The sequence below is a fragment of the Acromyrmex echinatior genome, chromosome 11 (genome assembly GCF_024713525.1).
Source record: "Acromyrmex echinatior isolate Ae372 chromosome 11, ASM2471352v2, whole genome shotgun sequence".
Lineage (NCBI taxonomy): Eukaryota > Metazoa > Arthropoda > Insecta > Hymenoptera > Formicidae > Acromyrmex > Acromyrmex echinatior.
Window position 1 is genome coordinate 6,981,262 of NC_141862.1, and position 17,009 is coordinate 6,998,270.

At 45.0% G+C, this 17,009-nt stretch overlaps 1 protein-coding gene across 3 annotated transcripts in view; it reads right to left on the bottom strand.

Moving 5' to 3' along the window:
* Positions 1–458: 458 nt before the first annotated feature.
* The window catches only part of LOC105145856 (uncharacterized), a 137,566-nt gene continuing 121,015 nt past the window's right edge, over positions 459–17,009 (bottom strand). For all 3 annotated transcript variants that reach the window (XM_087411475.1, XM_011055726.2, XM_087411473.1), the window contains exons 4-5: positions 6,293–6,436; positions 459–5,201 (exon numbers count right to left, since the gene is read on the bottom strand). In XM_087411475.1, the coding sequence (XP_087267601.1) occupies positions 5,045–5,201; positions 6,293–6,436 (301 nt within the window). In that variant the 3' untranslated portion in view covers positions 459–5,044. The remainder of the gene's footprint in view (positions 5,202–6,292; positions 6,437–17,009) is intronic.

Below are 17,009 nucleotides of genomic sequence, written 5' to 3' on the forward strand. Positions count from 1 at the left end.
GCTTAGCCACCTATTTATCGAACGACACAAACGCAATATGGTCGGACACGTGTACGTCCGTTAAATACCTATCCGACTGGAGAATGTCGGGTAGCTCGCTCGCGCGCACTCTCATCGTTACGTCGCGTCTCGTCGCGTCGCGTCGCATCGGCTTGAAAACCGGCCTTGCGCTGAAACGAAACATTCGAATCATTCGAATTAATTCAGCCACTTGAGAGTGGGCGGTAAGGAATGGTTTCGTGATCGATTTCCCCTTCCGCTTAATGCTAACCAAATTAACCGGGTACTCTCTCCTCTTCTCTTCTTACCCTCACAATAGTAATAGGAATTTTAACGTTGCGTCTGCTCGCTACACACCGACGTTGAAACACACAGCAGTAGTCCTGAAAGAGAATCTGGGATTACAAAATGGGACTGGGGAAATCAATGACATCGACCACGGGTGGGGACTTCCCCCGTTTTCTAAAAACTTGTGATTTTTATTAATTAATAAATCGTGTTCGCGTACGATTGTGTGTATGCGCGTGTGTGTTCCATGGGTGTAATTGTATTTTACAAGAGGCCGCGAAACCACATACAGATGTCGGGTCCCGATTACGAAGAGTCCGAGATTAATGAAATAACAAAATTAACTATAGACGCGCGCGGGACCGGGGTCGCGGTCCGCACGCGTGCCATTCGGCCGGGCCGGGCGGAGCGGAGCGGGATGGGGCGGAGGGACGGAGGGACTTTCCGTGCTCCTCGCGCGTCGCGCGATGCGATCGCTTATTCGCTTCCGGGTCCGTAAAGTGCGTTGCCGGGTGCGGTACGCAGCACGCGTCGCGTCGCTATTTCATTCACGACCGTTGCCATTTGCCCGAAGATCCCGTCACGGGATCACACGCTTCGGGCTCGGCGCGCCTCGTCACTCTCACGACGTCACTGTCCTTGGACGTCGCCTCTCGTCGCATCAATCGGAAGAGCGAATCTCGAAAGCCTAATCTGCAATGTGTTCTTTACTTCTTGTTTCTTGCTTTTTATCTCGTGCCTTTTTCTTTCTTTGCGATCGTTGTTTTTTTTTGTTGTACAATCGCGTTTCTTGTCTCTTCCGAAGTTCATCAACTTTTATCTCGGGCGACGGAAAGCAAAGAAACTGAATAAGAGGCAAAAAAGCAAGAAGTAAAAAGTGGTAAAAAAAAAAGCGAGAAACAAGAAGAAAAGAGCATATTGTAAATTAGACTTTAGCAATCGCTCGCTCGGCGACGAAACGCTACGTTTCAATAATTTCCTTAGATCACGTGCAATAACGAAAAACGTTAAATGAACGAATAAATGAAGGAAATAAAAGAAAAAAAAAATGATGCAAAATTTAATGTTATGTACATTCGAGACGGGACAATTCGACTTATTGACGCCGAGCAAAACTTCGGATCGATGCGAAATCGACATTTCGCAAGTAATGTATTCCGTCGTCGACGTTACCGCACTCGACGATGCAGGACCACGGAAAACCATGGCACGTCGCGTATCGGCCGATCGTCCGTGGGATAAACGCGCTGATGCCCCGTTCGCCGTTCGCGCTCGATAGTAAATACATAACCATTTATATCACACAAACTTTTAACAATATACAAAATGTACCCTATGTACAAGATTAAATTACACAATTCAACGATGCACAAACTCCAATCCGACACGCGCACGTGCCAACGAAAAGAAACAGAAACAAGCTGAATAAATTTGTTCCCCGATTATTGCATGTTCGAATATACAAGTTCGATTCATATAAATTTTTCAGTCGCACAATTTACACGAATTTCTGCTAATTTGTATATCCGAGAAACGTACTCTCTAAATTCTTTGGAGTGAAATCTCACTCCGAAAAATGTGGAGAATAATAAAATGAGAATTAAGATAATTATTTTTTTTTTTAGGAATTTATTCGTGCGTCTGATCGAAGATCTGTGACAAGCGCCATTGCCCTCTATCTGATAGCCGATGTCGAAAGAGTTTGTGCATCCTTGACATAATCCTTCAGCGCGACTTCTTGCCCAATCTACATGTACACTTCTGTATATTTTTATCGCCGCTTTTTACCGTTTCCGTCGGCGTCGTCGCCTGCAGAGTCATGAAATCGACTTCGATCCTTGGCGGCGTCGACTAGCGATCGTGATCTCGCAATCCGGCTCTCGTCCGGATTCGCAATTCCTTTAGTAGCGAGTCGTTGGATCATCATGACTCTTAAGCGTCGTTTTCGTGAAATTCCGTGGTTCCGATATTCACGGCATTCCGCTCGCATGAATCATAACACGACGGTGCGAGCTTTCAAAGTGCGAGCGACGCTCAATCGGAGATTGTGGCAATGCGCTCGAGAATCGTCATTTAAAATGAGAGTATTTGACGAATGAAACGAGTAACAGGGCGACTTTGCTCTTATGATACACATTTCACGCCGAAACTCATTCCGCCTCTGAATCCGTTGTACTTTGAGCTTCGAGCACGCCGTTGCATGCCAATGTCATTTCTTGCTCGCCGCGAGTTATGTCACTAACGTATAGGTATGCGCAACGGGTGTCGGTTCGCGTGCCAGTAGCACGCGTTTACTCTTTGAAAATGCTCGACGGATGAACATCGAGTATTTAAGAACTGCGACAACAAGAAATCGTTAAGTTTAATCTCGACGAAGGATCGACGCTCTTTCGATCGAGAGTTAGACTTATCGTAACGTTGTGTGTTACTGGCAAACGTACGTTTCTTCAGACAACCCTGTTGATTCACTTTAACAATAAATGCATAATGTAGATTTCGCTAAACGCGAGAGAGAGAGGGGGGAATAATTGAGCTGTATTCTTTCTCGAGAACGACATCGATTGCCTCTGCGCTATATGAAACTTTGTAAAGTAATTATGATTACGATAAAATTTAATTCGGTTGTGCAACATAGCAGCGAGAGGATTTTGTCTTGTATACGAGAGACTTAATTGATATCAATGATAAGGCAAAAATAAGGCTAATGAAAGTGCGGTTAAAGATGCACATAAATTATAGAATAAAAACTTTTATTACTTTAATGAAAGAAGATGATGTCGATCGGAGAACGTTTCGTCTCTCTTTGGAATCATTATCAGCGATCGAATTACAAAATTCAAAAAATTCCTCTTCAATCATCAGTAGGAGTTACTAACAGGTTACCGAATTCAAAGTGGCATCCCAAGAGGGATTAATTGATTATGCTATTTCGAAAATGATGAACTCTCGAGAAAGGAAGAGAGAGAACGTAAAAATACAAGTAAAACGGAAAGAGGAAAGGGAGAGAAAGAATGAGAAAGGAGAGAGGATGCTTAACAAGAAGGATTCGAATGATAATTCCGTGTCGTTCGTCTCACCTCGACACTCAATTAACGATGGCGGGAACAAGGGCCGCCTAATGAGTTTACGAAGCACGGCGGCGGATAGACGGGAGAACGGTGATTTTGAAAGAAAAATAATTTTCTAAGGGTCCAGAACTGCGCGTTGCCGTCGTTTCGTATTTCTCGATCGCCGTCGAATTATTATCTCTCTCTTTTTCTCTTTCCCTCCCCTTCCGATTGCCATACTTCTCGCGCGATTAGATCTTCGTTGATCAGACATGTCGAATTTAGCACGCAACATCGTTCCAAGGACGCGTGTCGTCTCCGAAGTGGCGACAACTAAGAATCGACAGAACGCGCTCGCGGAAATATATATTTATCATTCAATTTCAAAATTTAGACTAAAATCGTAACGAAAATTGAGATAATCTTAATCGTATAATAAAATAAGATAAAGACTTTTGACGTCAAAATGATTTAGCAATGATCTTGAGAATGGTATCGACGGAAAGGAATTATTTGGATATTTCGCAAAAATCGTGCGAAAAATCGCTTGTTGCAGGTTGTATTAATGTCAATGAATTCTACATTTCGCATCTTGTGTTAAAGTAATCGTAATACAATGACTGTAAAGGATTTTAAAGAAGAGTACTGACGTCATACTATTGCGGCTGATGATGGATGCACGATGGGTCGTATCTTAAACTTTCTTCGATTCTTTACAATTGAGCAAAGATTATTATTAAGAAGACCGGCGGATTCGTGGCGAAAGTGCTTCTGCAATGCGGTGTCGAGTGTCGTCTCAACTTTTATCGCAGATGTGATCAACAGTTCAGATTAAAAGTTTGGACGCTATCTTTCAAAAAATAGTGTCCAAATAATGCTGAATTAACTTAAGAATGCTTTCGATATTCGTGACATCTCGATATCTCGACATTGGTGCAAACCTTTCTTCAAAAGAGTTTTGTTATTTTGTCAGTTTGAATCAAAGAAGTTTGCACATCCACTGTAGAACCAAAACGTTCGCGTTTCAAGTTCCAGAGAATATATCTGTGATTCTGTGAATCCAAGTTCAAAGACGTTCAGAGATTCCTCAGCATCCACGTAAAGTTTGGACGCACTCGACATGTCAACACACGTCAGAACATAAAAACGCTCGGTATCCGCGGCGAGTTCAATTACGTTCAACATCACGGCACCGCATGTACGAAGACATTCGATTACCGCGGCAAGTTCAAACACATTCGGTATCACACGGTTCCAAGTCCAGAGACACTCGTAGAGTCGCCGATGGAGGTTTCCAAGGTACGCTGTGCTGGCCTTTTTCCTTCTTTGCGATTCTCTTGAAGAGTCTGGGCACGCAACGTTAGGCAAATTAGGCTCATACTTCATCGCGATGTCCTTTGGGGTACAGTCCCTGTTATGGCGGACAGCGCAGTCTAATCGCAAGTATCCTGAGCCCAGGACGACCAGTCCTGATAGCTGGACGCCTGGAGGTGCGATTGCTGAGCCGCCAGACCCGGATGCACGAGTGCCATCTGGTGATGGTGATGATGGTGATACTGATGATAGTGCTGATGACCCGGCGGAGGCGGCGAATAGGGATCCACTCCGACGGCGACGTCCACTACATCTACCTGAGGCGAAGGTACGACGGGGGGCGTCGGCTGCGGAGAGGGTTGCACCTTCTTCGGGCGACCGACCGGGTTGCCGCCTCATTCGCGGCTCCTTCGAGGCCTGCCGACCTTACCTTTCCTAACGGGTGCGCCGCTGTTTCCGCCCGCCGCGGCTGCCGCTGCCGCGACGCTCGACGATTTCACTATCTTGTGCCAGTCAGATTCGCAAATCGGCGAGCCCGATAATAGGTAATATCTGAAATCGTGAGAATTGCGTGTCATGTAAAGGCTTTCTCGCCAAGTAAAGCAAAATAACCGATAATAAGGCTTATACGGATACAGTGGATGCGTGTTCTGACGAATATATTTGTCGTTTAAACGAGTTTATTTCTTCGTCTGAATTCGTGTGACTTGCTGGAATGGATATTGAAATTAATCAGTTCGAAAATAGAAGTCTGTAGGATATAAGGGAAAAAGTTTATTATAACCGACGTATCTTGCAAGAAATAGGAGATTAGTCGAGAAACAGTATTTTCCATTTCTTTCTCTTGAAGCAAACACTGTATTCACGTATACAGTTCTTTTACACACAAATAAAATTTTTAATAATAAACTTTTTAAAGTATAAATCATTCATCTTGTGTAATTGCAATACTAATGTTCATTTTTATTAATGTAGATTAACTTTAATCTCGATTTAATGTACTCTTTATTCTTTTCTAGGATACATTCTAAGTATCCTCTGCGAGGAAAATTTTACTCAAAATATATAGTAACGTAACATATATACTATAATTCTTTTCTTTGGAGAGAACGTTTTAAAATATAGCCCTAATTCTTAGAACTAGGAAAACATCAAAAGTAAATCCTAAAGTTAATCTACATTAATAGAAATAGGTATATAAGATCGGTATTCCTAGTTCTTCTTTCAAGACAGTCTTAAGCAATGTTTTTGCTGAAATGGTACTCTGATTGGTTTCTAATATCTTAAAATTATACTTAAAATTAATCTTAAACATAAGACTCGACTATGAATACCAGCTATAGTTCTTATATTCGAAAACGTCTTAATAATCTGTAGATGTTATAAGCCAATCACAAAGCCCTATTTTAGCATCTTAAGACTATCTTAAAATAAAACCCAATTATACGAATACCTTCAAAGCTCTTAAAACTTCAAACTTTTAGATTACAAGACCATATTTCATTAGAATATGTATTTATTGGAACCACCAATTTCTCCTGTAGTCGAGACAAATTCGTTAGAATAAAAGTTTATCAGAAGACGAACCATCCACTGTAACCGTAGTCTAAGAAAGAGGAAAAATTCACGAGCGGAAGACTCACCTGTCGCCGGAGACGAGCTGACCGCCACATTTATTGCAGTTGAAGCATTTCACGTGAAACACCGAGTCGCCAGCCCTCATGACCATTTCGTTCGCGGGTATCGCGTTGCCACAACTCCCGCAGACGCCACTGCTGCCGAACATTCTGCGACAAAACCAAAAAGATTTGATTAAGATTTGGTTGAAGATCGTGACACAACTGATGATTCGCGATATTCCGAACAAAAACGCATTATCACGATGAAAGTGTTTCCGAGAACAGCCGCGCCAGATGTCTGACTATGGCCGTCGGGTCTGCAATTATTATTATTATTTTTCAACAATTTCGTTCGCATCGAACACATCGAGTTCGAAATACGCCGCGATGCGACACGATGCGCTCGTATCCTGCGTTAATGGCAGTTAATGTTTGCGAAGCGGTTGTCAGCCATATACCCGTTGGCTCGTAAAGTCGGCTGTTTATGCAGCAATTAGCTACGTAACGATACATAGGTATGTCGAATGGGGATTCGAGGTGAGCGCCACGATCTCACATCTCTCTCCAATCCGCACGACGGTGTAAGAAGCTCCTCCGCGAGGGAGACGCATCCGACGCATCCGACGCACCGGTACACACCGGTCGCACACGCACGTCATCTCCTCAATAGCGGATTCAAGAATGAAACTTGAAAAAGCTGAGATTCTGCGTCAAATGGAAAAAGATTTGTTGGTCTAACGATCGATCTCGAGCCATATAAAATCGTTCCCCGAAGTCACAGTGTACGTGCCACTGTCAAAATCGAACTTCGCAATTAACGCTAATGGAATATTTAATTAAATCGACTTTTGAAACGCGCGATATAGGTAGTCGACATATTGATGTCTGCGTCGGACTTTACTCCGAGAGCGCGCATAAGGCTGTTACGACGACGGAGCGGATTGGATTTGAGGTTTCTCGTTATTAATTTAATTACCGGCTGACAGTTCTATAATTAAATTGCTAATTTATCTGCCCGGGATCCACAGCTGATCACGCGGCCAGTATCTCGATGATTGCTCCCCCGAATGACGTTTCAATCTTTCCCTTTTTATTCTCTCTCTCTCTCTCTCTCTCTCTCTCTCTCTCTCTCTCTCTCTCTCTCTCGTTTTTCCCTGCTTTTTGTTGTTTTTTCTTTCTTCCCTTTTTATTTTCATTTTTTTGTGGTTTGTCTTCAATCGTTCGCAACGGTTCAATTATAAATGCGCGTTCTCTCTCTTCTGCTGCAAAATGCGGATGCAAACAAGCCCTGGCTCGGACAATTTTGCCTACTTTTTACGGCAAGAAAATAGCAATGTGCAAATTTGGAAATGTGTGAGATTTTTCAAACGTGTGTTGTTACTTTCTCGTGTGTAAATCGACACGCAGTTCGAGAAAGCGAAGTATCGTATACACGGTGTTTCATGCATTAACTAAATACGATGATCGATCGTGAGACGCGTCTTATCCATCTACGTTTTAAATGCGAATAAAAACGATTGTCGGGAAATCGTTATTCAAAATTCCGACGTGTTTATTAATTCAATTATTTTTTTCTACAAACCAATTAACCATTGATTAAAACTTTTGCGCGTTATGTAAGACGTTATAAAGACGCATCGCTCGTCGGCCGCACGTGGGCGAGATACTAATCAAAGGATATCGTTTCCTCGGCAAGTTTCAGGCGTCAGGCGACTCTCATAAATGAATCGAAGTGGTAGATTTTAATTGCAGTCTCTCTTTATACATCGAATCGGTCGTGTATCTACTTCCGGGCCGAATCGCTCGTGAACTTAATAACCGGAGATATGTAGATATGCATCCCGCTTGGTCGAATCACTCAGCGCATTTTCGATTTCTCCATAATTGCTAATTAGAGGCCGACGGCCAAGTCAATCAGCTAGAACGGATAGAAGGAATTATATAGCTGATGATCGAGGATCAGCCATAAAATCTGCTTCTCCTTCTCCTCTCTCTCTCTCTCTCTCTCTCTCTCTCTCGTTCTGGCCTCTTAATCGTCCGACGCCATTACCAGTATCATTATTCACGCGTGTTTTACGTGACCATTCTGGAAAGCTGATGACAAGCAAGAATTTTCGATTATCCGTGAGTCTTATTTATGACAGTCGTAAAAAATGTCAAACAGAGCGCGCAAATTATTCGTTATTTTACTTAATTATCGTTACTTGAAATGAGCCCCTTGCTCATTAACAGTTTCGATGTATTTGACAACTATATTGATCGCAGCAAACGTGATAGTCGGAGCGGTTAATTAAAGTGCTGCGGTAGAATTTTTGTCGTTCCGACATTTGTATAGATCTTCGTCGTAATCAGAACGGTTGTATTAAATTAAATATCGAGTATTCCATCCTAATAGGCTGAGTGAGGCACTTCGTGCCCTGCTGGTGGAGTAATTGATCGAAAGTAACTAGCGAATAACGGTTCAGCTCCGATGATGAATGACAACGAACACCGTCTGTTATGATGCGATATTATCGCGCGCCGCACGACCGACTAATAACAATCCCTATACATCTTTGATAAAACATCGATCGCACCCAAGATTTATCTCGCTCGCGTACGGAATCCGTACACGTGTGTACACTTAAACTTAAACGAGGTAGGAAAAATTTACAGCTAAATATACAATATTTTAACTCTGAATACAGTTAATTACTTCCTGCACTTGTTATTATTCGTACGGTACAAATTTACGTTCTATTATGTATATGATCTCCGGAGGAAAACCGGACTTGGTTAAAGAATGTGCGCCGTAAAAAATACGATTTGCAATTTATATTTCTTACAATCTTCCACGGCCGGGTGGATCGGAAAAATTCGGCGCGATCCACAATGTAGTGCGCGCTGCACTCACCGTAGAAACGTCAAATGCCGAGCCTCGTCGCCCGCGGCGTTTAATAATTTTAATGAGCGAAGTTCACTGCAGTCCGCACTAAGAGAGTAATTGGCGATTACGGTCGGCAGGGCGATCTTTAACGAGCGGTCTACGCAATTTCTAATTAGTTGATTTCACCAATGATAATACGAATGCCTCGCCCCTCCTTGTCCGACTCTTCTAACTTGATACGCAATTTGCGCGAACGCGGTCCCCCTTACGTTTTAATTGCGACCAACGTGTCAATCTTGCCTGCTCTAACAAGCGTCTCTAAAGGCGCGTTTCACGCATGTACCTTCTGCAACGAAGCAGTAATTCGAGAATTGGATGAGATCTCCAGGGACTAATAATTAATCCAAATCGATCTACGAAATGAGAACACGATGAAATTGATATAAACCTCACGACACGACTTGATTGTAGCATGAATATTTGTTGGTAATATTGTATATCGCACGAGTGCTTCATGATTCTCGATTATATCAAGCGACAAGTTATAAAATATAGCGTGACCCTCAATTTCAAAAGATTCGCGAGCAAGTGCGCCCTCCACCCTCACCCCGGGGATTGCCCTCTCACCCAGGCACCCTCGCTCATTATGCGTGCCCCTTTGGCGCGTACACTCTGCCGCTAACAAGAGGGAATAAGAGAGAGAAAGAGACACACAAGGACGTGTGCGGATGCGCGTATTCCGAAACGATGTATTCACACACGAAGAACGCGCGCCCGTGTGTGTAGGCGACCCCCGCCTGTTAATGAGTTAGACTACCTTACCCTCGGCACTTTAATTGTCTAAAGCACAAATTGGGCGGCTTTAATTAGCGTAATTATTTGGTTCGTTTGTCCGTTTATCCAAGATCCCTGTATCGAGCGCGAGGGTCGAGCCTCCCTGGCCGTCCCTCCCCCCTTTCGCGAGACTAAATGGATTCATTAGCGCTTTGTGCGATTAAAAATCCAAATTTCGGACCGGCACGTCGACCGGGATTCGTGCTTTTGTATGCGCGGCAGCCATCAATTTCATTCGCATCTTGAACAGTCGTGGACGAGTCCTCGCGCGCGAACTTCCTTGACGATCGTCGGCAAACCGTGTTATGGTATTATTTCGCAATTATCCGATCTAGCCAGGATCTTCCACGCATCATTTCGATTGTAGAATCTATCGATTATTTGTTCTTTACAAGATCTCACACACACATACACACACGTGTAATTGCAGGGTTGTAGGTTGAATGTTGTCACCTTTTCTTATTTTTGTCCAACATAATAAACACAGCTTCCCGCACGAACAGCAGAAAATCTGCCGCGTTATGCGCGCGGTGGGCATATGCACACACAACGGACGAAACACACATTCTCTCGCTGCTAGCTTTAATTTTTCTAGATAATAATGATTAATCGCGCGGCCTCGGTTTCCAGTTTAATTAAAAAGCTATGCGGTCGCCACTCTTTCCGTTCTCCCTCCCCCCCCTCTCCCCCCTCCCCCTTCCCATACACACGCACACGCGCGCGCACGTACACCCTGCCTTTCCGCGAAACAGCCGACTGGCAAATTAAATTGAAATTGACTAGGTCTGGTAATGAGGTGGCCTGCAGGCCCAGTCGCGGCATTAGTCGGGTGTGGGTTCTAGAAAATGAGTTCCGACTTAACAACAAATTGCCTCGGTGAACTTCCTTTCACCCCATCCTCCACTCGGTCCCCTTGCCACCCCGTTTCCTCCCCCCCCTCCGCCCCGATTCCACTATCGTCCTCCCGCAATCCGCTCGCACCCGCGCGAGGACTCGTCCACCCTTCCCCCCCGTCTCTCTCTCTCTCTCTCTCTCTCTCTCTCTCTCTCTCTCTCTCTCTGTCCTCCTCCTACCATCCCACTTTTAATGTTCCACAAACGAGCGGGCTCCTAATAAAGTTAATCGATGCCAGGAAGAAAGAAAAAAAAAAGAGGCCAAATAAAAACACATGGATCTCCTTCGATAACTATTTAATTTGGTCAATCAAAATTCCTATTAGCCGCCGTGCGCAATTTGGAAATATATGGCGAACAACGGCCGTATTAGAAGCTGTCTGAGATATTGAACGACGGTGGTAGCGACGGAAACGAACGCGCGTCGAGATCGAGCAAGCGGGACTGCGAGATATCTAATTCGCCGATCCACGGCGATTATTCGTAAGGAGAAGCGATACGTAGGTGGAAGTAAACGATAAAAGATACTCGATACTGTATTTCGTCGCGTTCCGTATCGTCGCGAATCTAAGATGACGCGTCTTGATCTGATTCGGAGGAAGGAAGATCCGCTCGGACGAATGTTTTCTTCAGTGGAGTGCGGACTATCGTGATCTAACTTGGAAAATTGGATTCCACATTCGCTGTTACGATCGCCGGCGCAAGACAAATTTCGATCAGTCCGATCTCCGATTCATTTTAATGTAATTAACGTTCCGATTGCGCGCTTTGTTTCCAAGTCTAATCTCCATCACCAACCCCCGGCGTCCTGCCCCGTTTGTCCATCCTGGTATATCCTCTTCCTCTTCCGCGCAAACCACCCCTCCCCCCCCGTAACAAGCGAGTTGCGCGGCAGAGGCATCGATCAGTCGTGACTAGTACTGTATGCACGTGCGTGTGCGTTAACATATACACATACACGCACACGCACGCACGCGCGCACACGTCGCTTTATACATAATAAATGCGTACAAGTATCCACGTTGCGACGATCGGGTTTTTATTTAGAGCAAAACGGTAAATCGCCGTTCCTTCCTCTCCGTCTTCGGCGACGCGGGCGGCGCGACGCGGTGCGACGTGGTGATGGAGGGAGCAGCGCAGTCGGCCGCCTGGCCTGGCTGTCAAAGGACCGAAAATACATTTAATAAAATTAATACGATAACCGCAGATGTAATTAACGGGTGCATTACCATATTATATCTAAATGTAAATTAGATGTATGCTAAAGTATGCGCAAGTATATAAAAATACCAAAGTGGCATTAAATAGCTGATGACCGGTCGCCGATGATCCTCCCCTCGGCCGGACTCCGGTGGGCCCCGTTCTTTGACCGCGCGCGGCGCGTTTTAAATCCGCGCCATTAGGTGCACGTGATACTTGATTCGAGGTAGACCACGAGCGGCGAAGTTAAACGAGTAGATAACGACGTGCCCGGAAAAAAGGGAACGCGGAAAGGAAGGTTAGGGGAAGAAGAGGGGTGAAGGGTGAAATGAAAAGAAAAACCGGGAAATTGACGGGAGCGCAGGGGGAGGACAGGGGGGTCGGGGGAGAGGGAAAGGTGCTGCCTGGAAGGACCGGCCGGGGAACCCCCCTAGCGGGAGAAGGACGAGGAGTGACGACACAGAAAGGACTTCTTTTGAATCGCAGAGGCAGGTAAAGTGGGACCGCTCTCGCACGCAGATGTGAGAGCGCCAGACCGACCTACCGTCGCGTCGTCGTCGACAGGGCCGTTCGAGAAACGAAATCCACGTGGCAACTACTATACGTAAACCGGGTATACGGAATGTAGGTATACACGAGCCTGAAATTGCAGCTAAAGCGAAATTTCGCTTTAATGCGAAATCTCGATTGACTTCGCGGAAATTCAACTAATTGCAACTTGTAAGAAATGAGCATTACCAATGAGCGGTACCCAAGCGGTTTTCTCTCTTTCCTGTAACACTTCCCTCAGCTGCGAAACGCTAGTCACATTACGATTGAAAGAAAAAATTGCGAGTATAAATTAATGAACGTTTAAGATGCGTCGACGTTAAAAGAAATGAGAGAAGGCTAAAGAACAGGCAGAAAAAGTTGAAAGGAGGAATAAAGGATCCTCCTTAATGACGTGTGGCTTTTAAAAAGTCGCTCGCCTAGTCGGCTCCACGCACATCGACATTAAAAAAACCTTTTACTTCGATCGCAAATCTGTTGGGGCGTCTAACAATTCGCTTCGCGATCCAGCCCTGTAAACGAGAGGACAGAAAGCTGGATGAGAGGAAGAAAGAGCGAGCGAGCGAGAGAGAGAGAGCGCGAGAGAGAGAGAGAGAGAGAGGGAGAAGGAGAGAAAGAAGAGAGAAAGAGACGAGCAAAGAAAGTGCGCGCGCGTAGAAGATACGACATCGCTCGCTGCAAATTGCAATTTTGTTGTGAGATCATTATAAAATACATAATGCCGAGTCGCCTTCTACCGCATAACTCCCCCTCCCCTCCCCTCCCCTCCCTGCCCCTCCCTCGATCCTCTCTCCTTCTCCCCTCGGTACCGACCGATGGAGGTCCCGTGCGGAACTGAGAGACGCTCGAGAGAGGAGCGGAGAGAAAACGAGAGGAGAGGAGAGGTGGCACGGCGTCTCGTTAAAAGTTTCTAGCGACGCGTATTCTTAATAGTCTGCGCGCGCGGACACGCCGTCATTAAAATTATAACCACCCTCCTGTATCACCTCAACGATCCCGTGCCATTCCGGGGAACGGCGAAAGAGAGAAAACGAGAAAGGCAGAGGGAATCACAATGCGTGAGAAAGAGAGAGAGAGAGAGAGAGAGAGCGAGAGAAAGAGAGAATAAACAATCGTGAGTCGACGAAATCCGTTTATTCGTCCGTGGAAAAATTCATGTATCGACGTTGGAAAGTAATCTTAGGAATATTGACGGTACAAATGGCATATATCGCGTATAAAAATACGCGAGATCGTCAAAATTATTTCCACGAACTCCGTACGCTCAATAACGGGAAGAATCGGAAGAGTACGAAAAGACTCGAAAGAGGGTAGGAGTTGACGAAGAGGGTACAGAAGGAGGCTGGTAGGTCCATAAGAAAGCGGAAGTACGAGAAGAAGAGATACTCTCCGGCGGGATAAAAGCGCGTTTAACTGAAACTCGTGGAAAGTTGCGGGCTCTCTAAATATGTAAATACGAGGCTACTGGATGTTATTACGCGCGCATACATATAGACACGAGGCGGATGCGCGTCGCGTATACGTGTGTGTGTGTATATATATATATGCACGTATATAGATTCGTAATGCGCGGGCGCGCATAAGGTAAAGCGACGTCCGGAAGAAAGCCGGCGTAATCGTCCGATATTTAAGTAGCGAGTTTAGGTACACTGGGTATATTTAAACGCGCTTATTATCATATAAATACAAGTTGGACGTTCAATTTACGCGCCGCAGGCTGCGCGGTTGTGAGCGGAGCGGAGCGGAGCGTAACGGGGCGGGCGGGCGAAGCTCTTCGTTTCGTCGTCGTGTGCGCGCGGCGACGGAGTTGCAAAAGTTATTATTGTTATTACCGTACCGTTTAGAAACTTTTGTTGAGCGCGCAACGGACATTACGCGGCCTGTATGCACTTTGGCGCATCGAGTTATCCGTCGTTGCGACTCGGATGATATTACGAGCGCTCGCGTGCTGTGGCAATGTTAGTTAAATACCGGCTACGTGCGAAAACTCACCGAAAGATTTACGGCATTGTCGAATGCGTAATCGTCGCACGATAAAAGGACAGAGTGTGTTGATGTTTTTCCGCCACGATATTCCCAAAGATGGCGATGTCGTTCCAAAATAATAATGCAAGTACGCGAAGGAATCTCTCGTTTTTATTTTTAACGTTTCATAGGTTTCACGGGTTTTATTTTAATAGAAAAATGTCTGATATGTGAAATTCTCGTTGAAAATGGACGAATCAAAATTTTCCAATTGAATCTATTACAAGTCTTATATAGTTGAGATAACCGGAATTCTGACTGGTATGAAGAGAATCTTCTGATTCGTTCATTTTCGCCCTTTAAAATCTCTATTTGTTATTATTTTATACCGAGAATCCTGTACTTTTATAATTTGATTTAAATGTTGTATTATGTTTCACGCATCAATACGGCGTCGCGACAATTTCTATTATTTCGACAAATCTTATCGCGATTGCTCTTCGAAACTATTGTATTACATTCTCGCGAGCGAGGCGGAAGAACAATTCCGCATGTGGTCTCTCGTGACGAATTCATTGTATCGTTTCGTTATTAATGAATCTTTGAAATATTAAGCCCAGAACGCTTTATAAGCGCCAGGGTTGTTACCCTCGGCGTATTGATACATATCTAGGAGCAGTTTAAACACATAGACCTCCATCGCGTACACGCGCGTGTAATCGTAAAATCGATGCTCCGCTCCGCTTCGATTCCGTCTCGTGGTAAAACTGTTTCGTGGTGCTAAATAATAAATGCCCTGCGAGCGAAACGTCGCTAATATTACGTCAGATATTCTGGCTCACGGATAACGACGGGCAGTTTTGCCTCGAGTAAATTTTAACCGCTTCTAGCGGGAAGAGGACAATTCACAAATTCTGTATCCAGACGTGATAACAATTTCTTATTCATGCCCTCTGAATACGGTTCGTGAGAGTAAAGTATCTCACAATCTCGGAGAAATCTTTTGCGTCACATGCGATGGGCGACGGTACGACGACGACGCAATGATACTCAATGATCTGAAATAACTCGCGTCAATACATGCGTCGGTTTTGTCGCGGGTTCCTCTCACGAAAACTTCCAAATCGTTTCGCTCAATTTCTCGCTAAACGGTTGTTGTCCGTCATCTATGGCACGCGATACGTGTCCTCTCTGTGTGTTACGTCCGTGTTACCTACGAGATTGCCGGAAGAATAATGCGGGGAATTTTATCGGGCGCTTGATAAAATGGGGAGAGAGAGAGAGAAAAAAAAAAGAACGCGTATGTAGCCGCAGCTGCGTAACGTGGACGTCTCATGGTGTAAACACGAGTGCAGCGACAGATACACCCTTATCAGGAGTGTGGCACGCATTCCCTCATTACCAGAGTATACCCGGGGCGCGTCCACCCCTTTCAGCCACCCTCCCGCAACTTACTCCCGCGCGCTCGGTTTCCCACCCTTCCTGCCACAACTCTCCTTCCGCTGAACACGGGAGGGACGAATGAGAGAAAGATAGCGCACGCCGGGGTGTCCGACAGATAGAGCTTGAAAAATGCGCATTACTGGACGATGCGCGGTCGTAGCGATCCACCCCACCATCCACGTGGTTTCACGTGCCCCTAACGTGAAATTCAGAATGAAAAATTCGGGGGCACGCGCGAGGGAATGTGAAAACAGTTAATCGGTATAATCTCTCTACCGCAAAAAAATACAATTGTATTTTTTTTTATCTTTTTATGTATCTTTAGTATACGCGTCTTCGATCGAAGACTAAGATGGAAGTGTTAAACGCAGACATGTGTTAATTATTCCGGTAAGGCGAATTTTTTGCGGCTTCGAGATAGCACCTATTCGTTACGGTACAAACGATTAGCACCCTTGATCGACATATACATTGCAAAGGACTCTATATTGAAACTCTATGGTTCAATGCGCGTTTAAAGAGAGCCAATCAAGGTTTAGCCACATTCACCTCGCACGAAAAGACATACGCGAAATCGACGGACTGGCCGAACCCAGCTAGGCAAAAAGGTATTAACTACCTCTTAACATGCAGATTGCTCCCAGAAGACTTTAGTTCCCCAGGTTCTCCGGGAACGTTGATTGGACGATTATTTAATACCTCGTCGAGAGCAGCCTTCATTATTTCATGCGATTCGTCTGCGTGTGCTGTCGTGTTTTCTGTCTGTGTCATGAAATTGAATACACGCTACCTTTAAAGCCTTGCGTTCACGATGCTAGAAATCGGTCCGAGTCCTTTCAATCCGAGAAAAAGTTACTAAAACTCGAATCGGGGACACAAGCAAGCTCGGATGAAAATCTCGTATAGAGATCTCGTACCAAAAAATACATCCTAGCTATCCCATTTTTCCGTACTAGTCACTAACTTCATATTGATGTCACTCGTTATTATC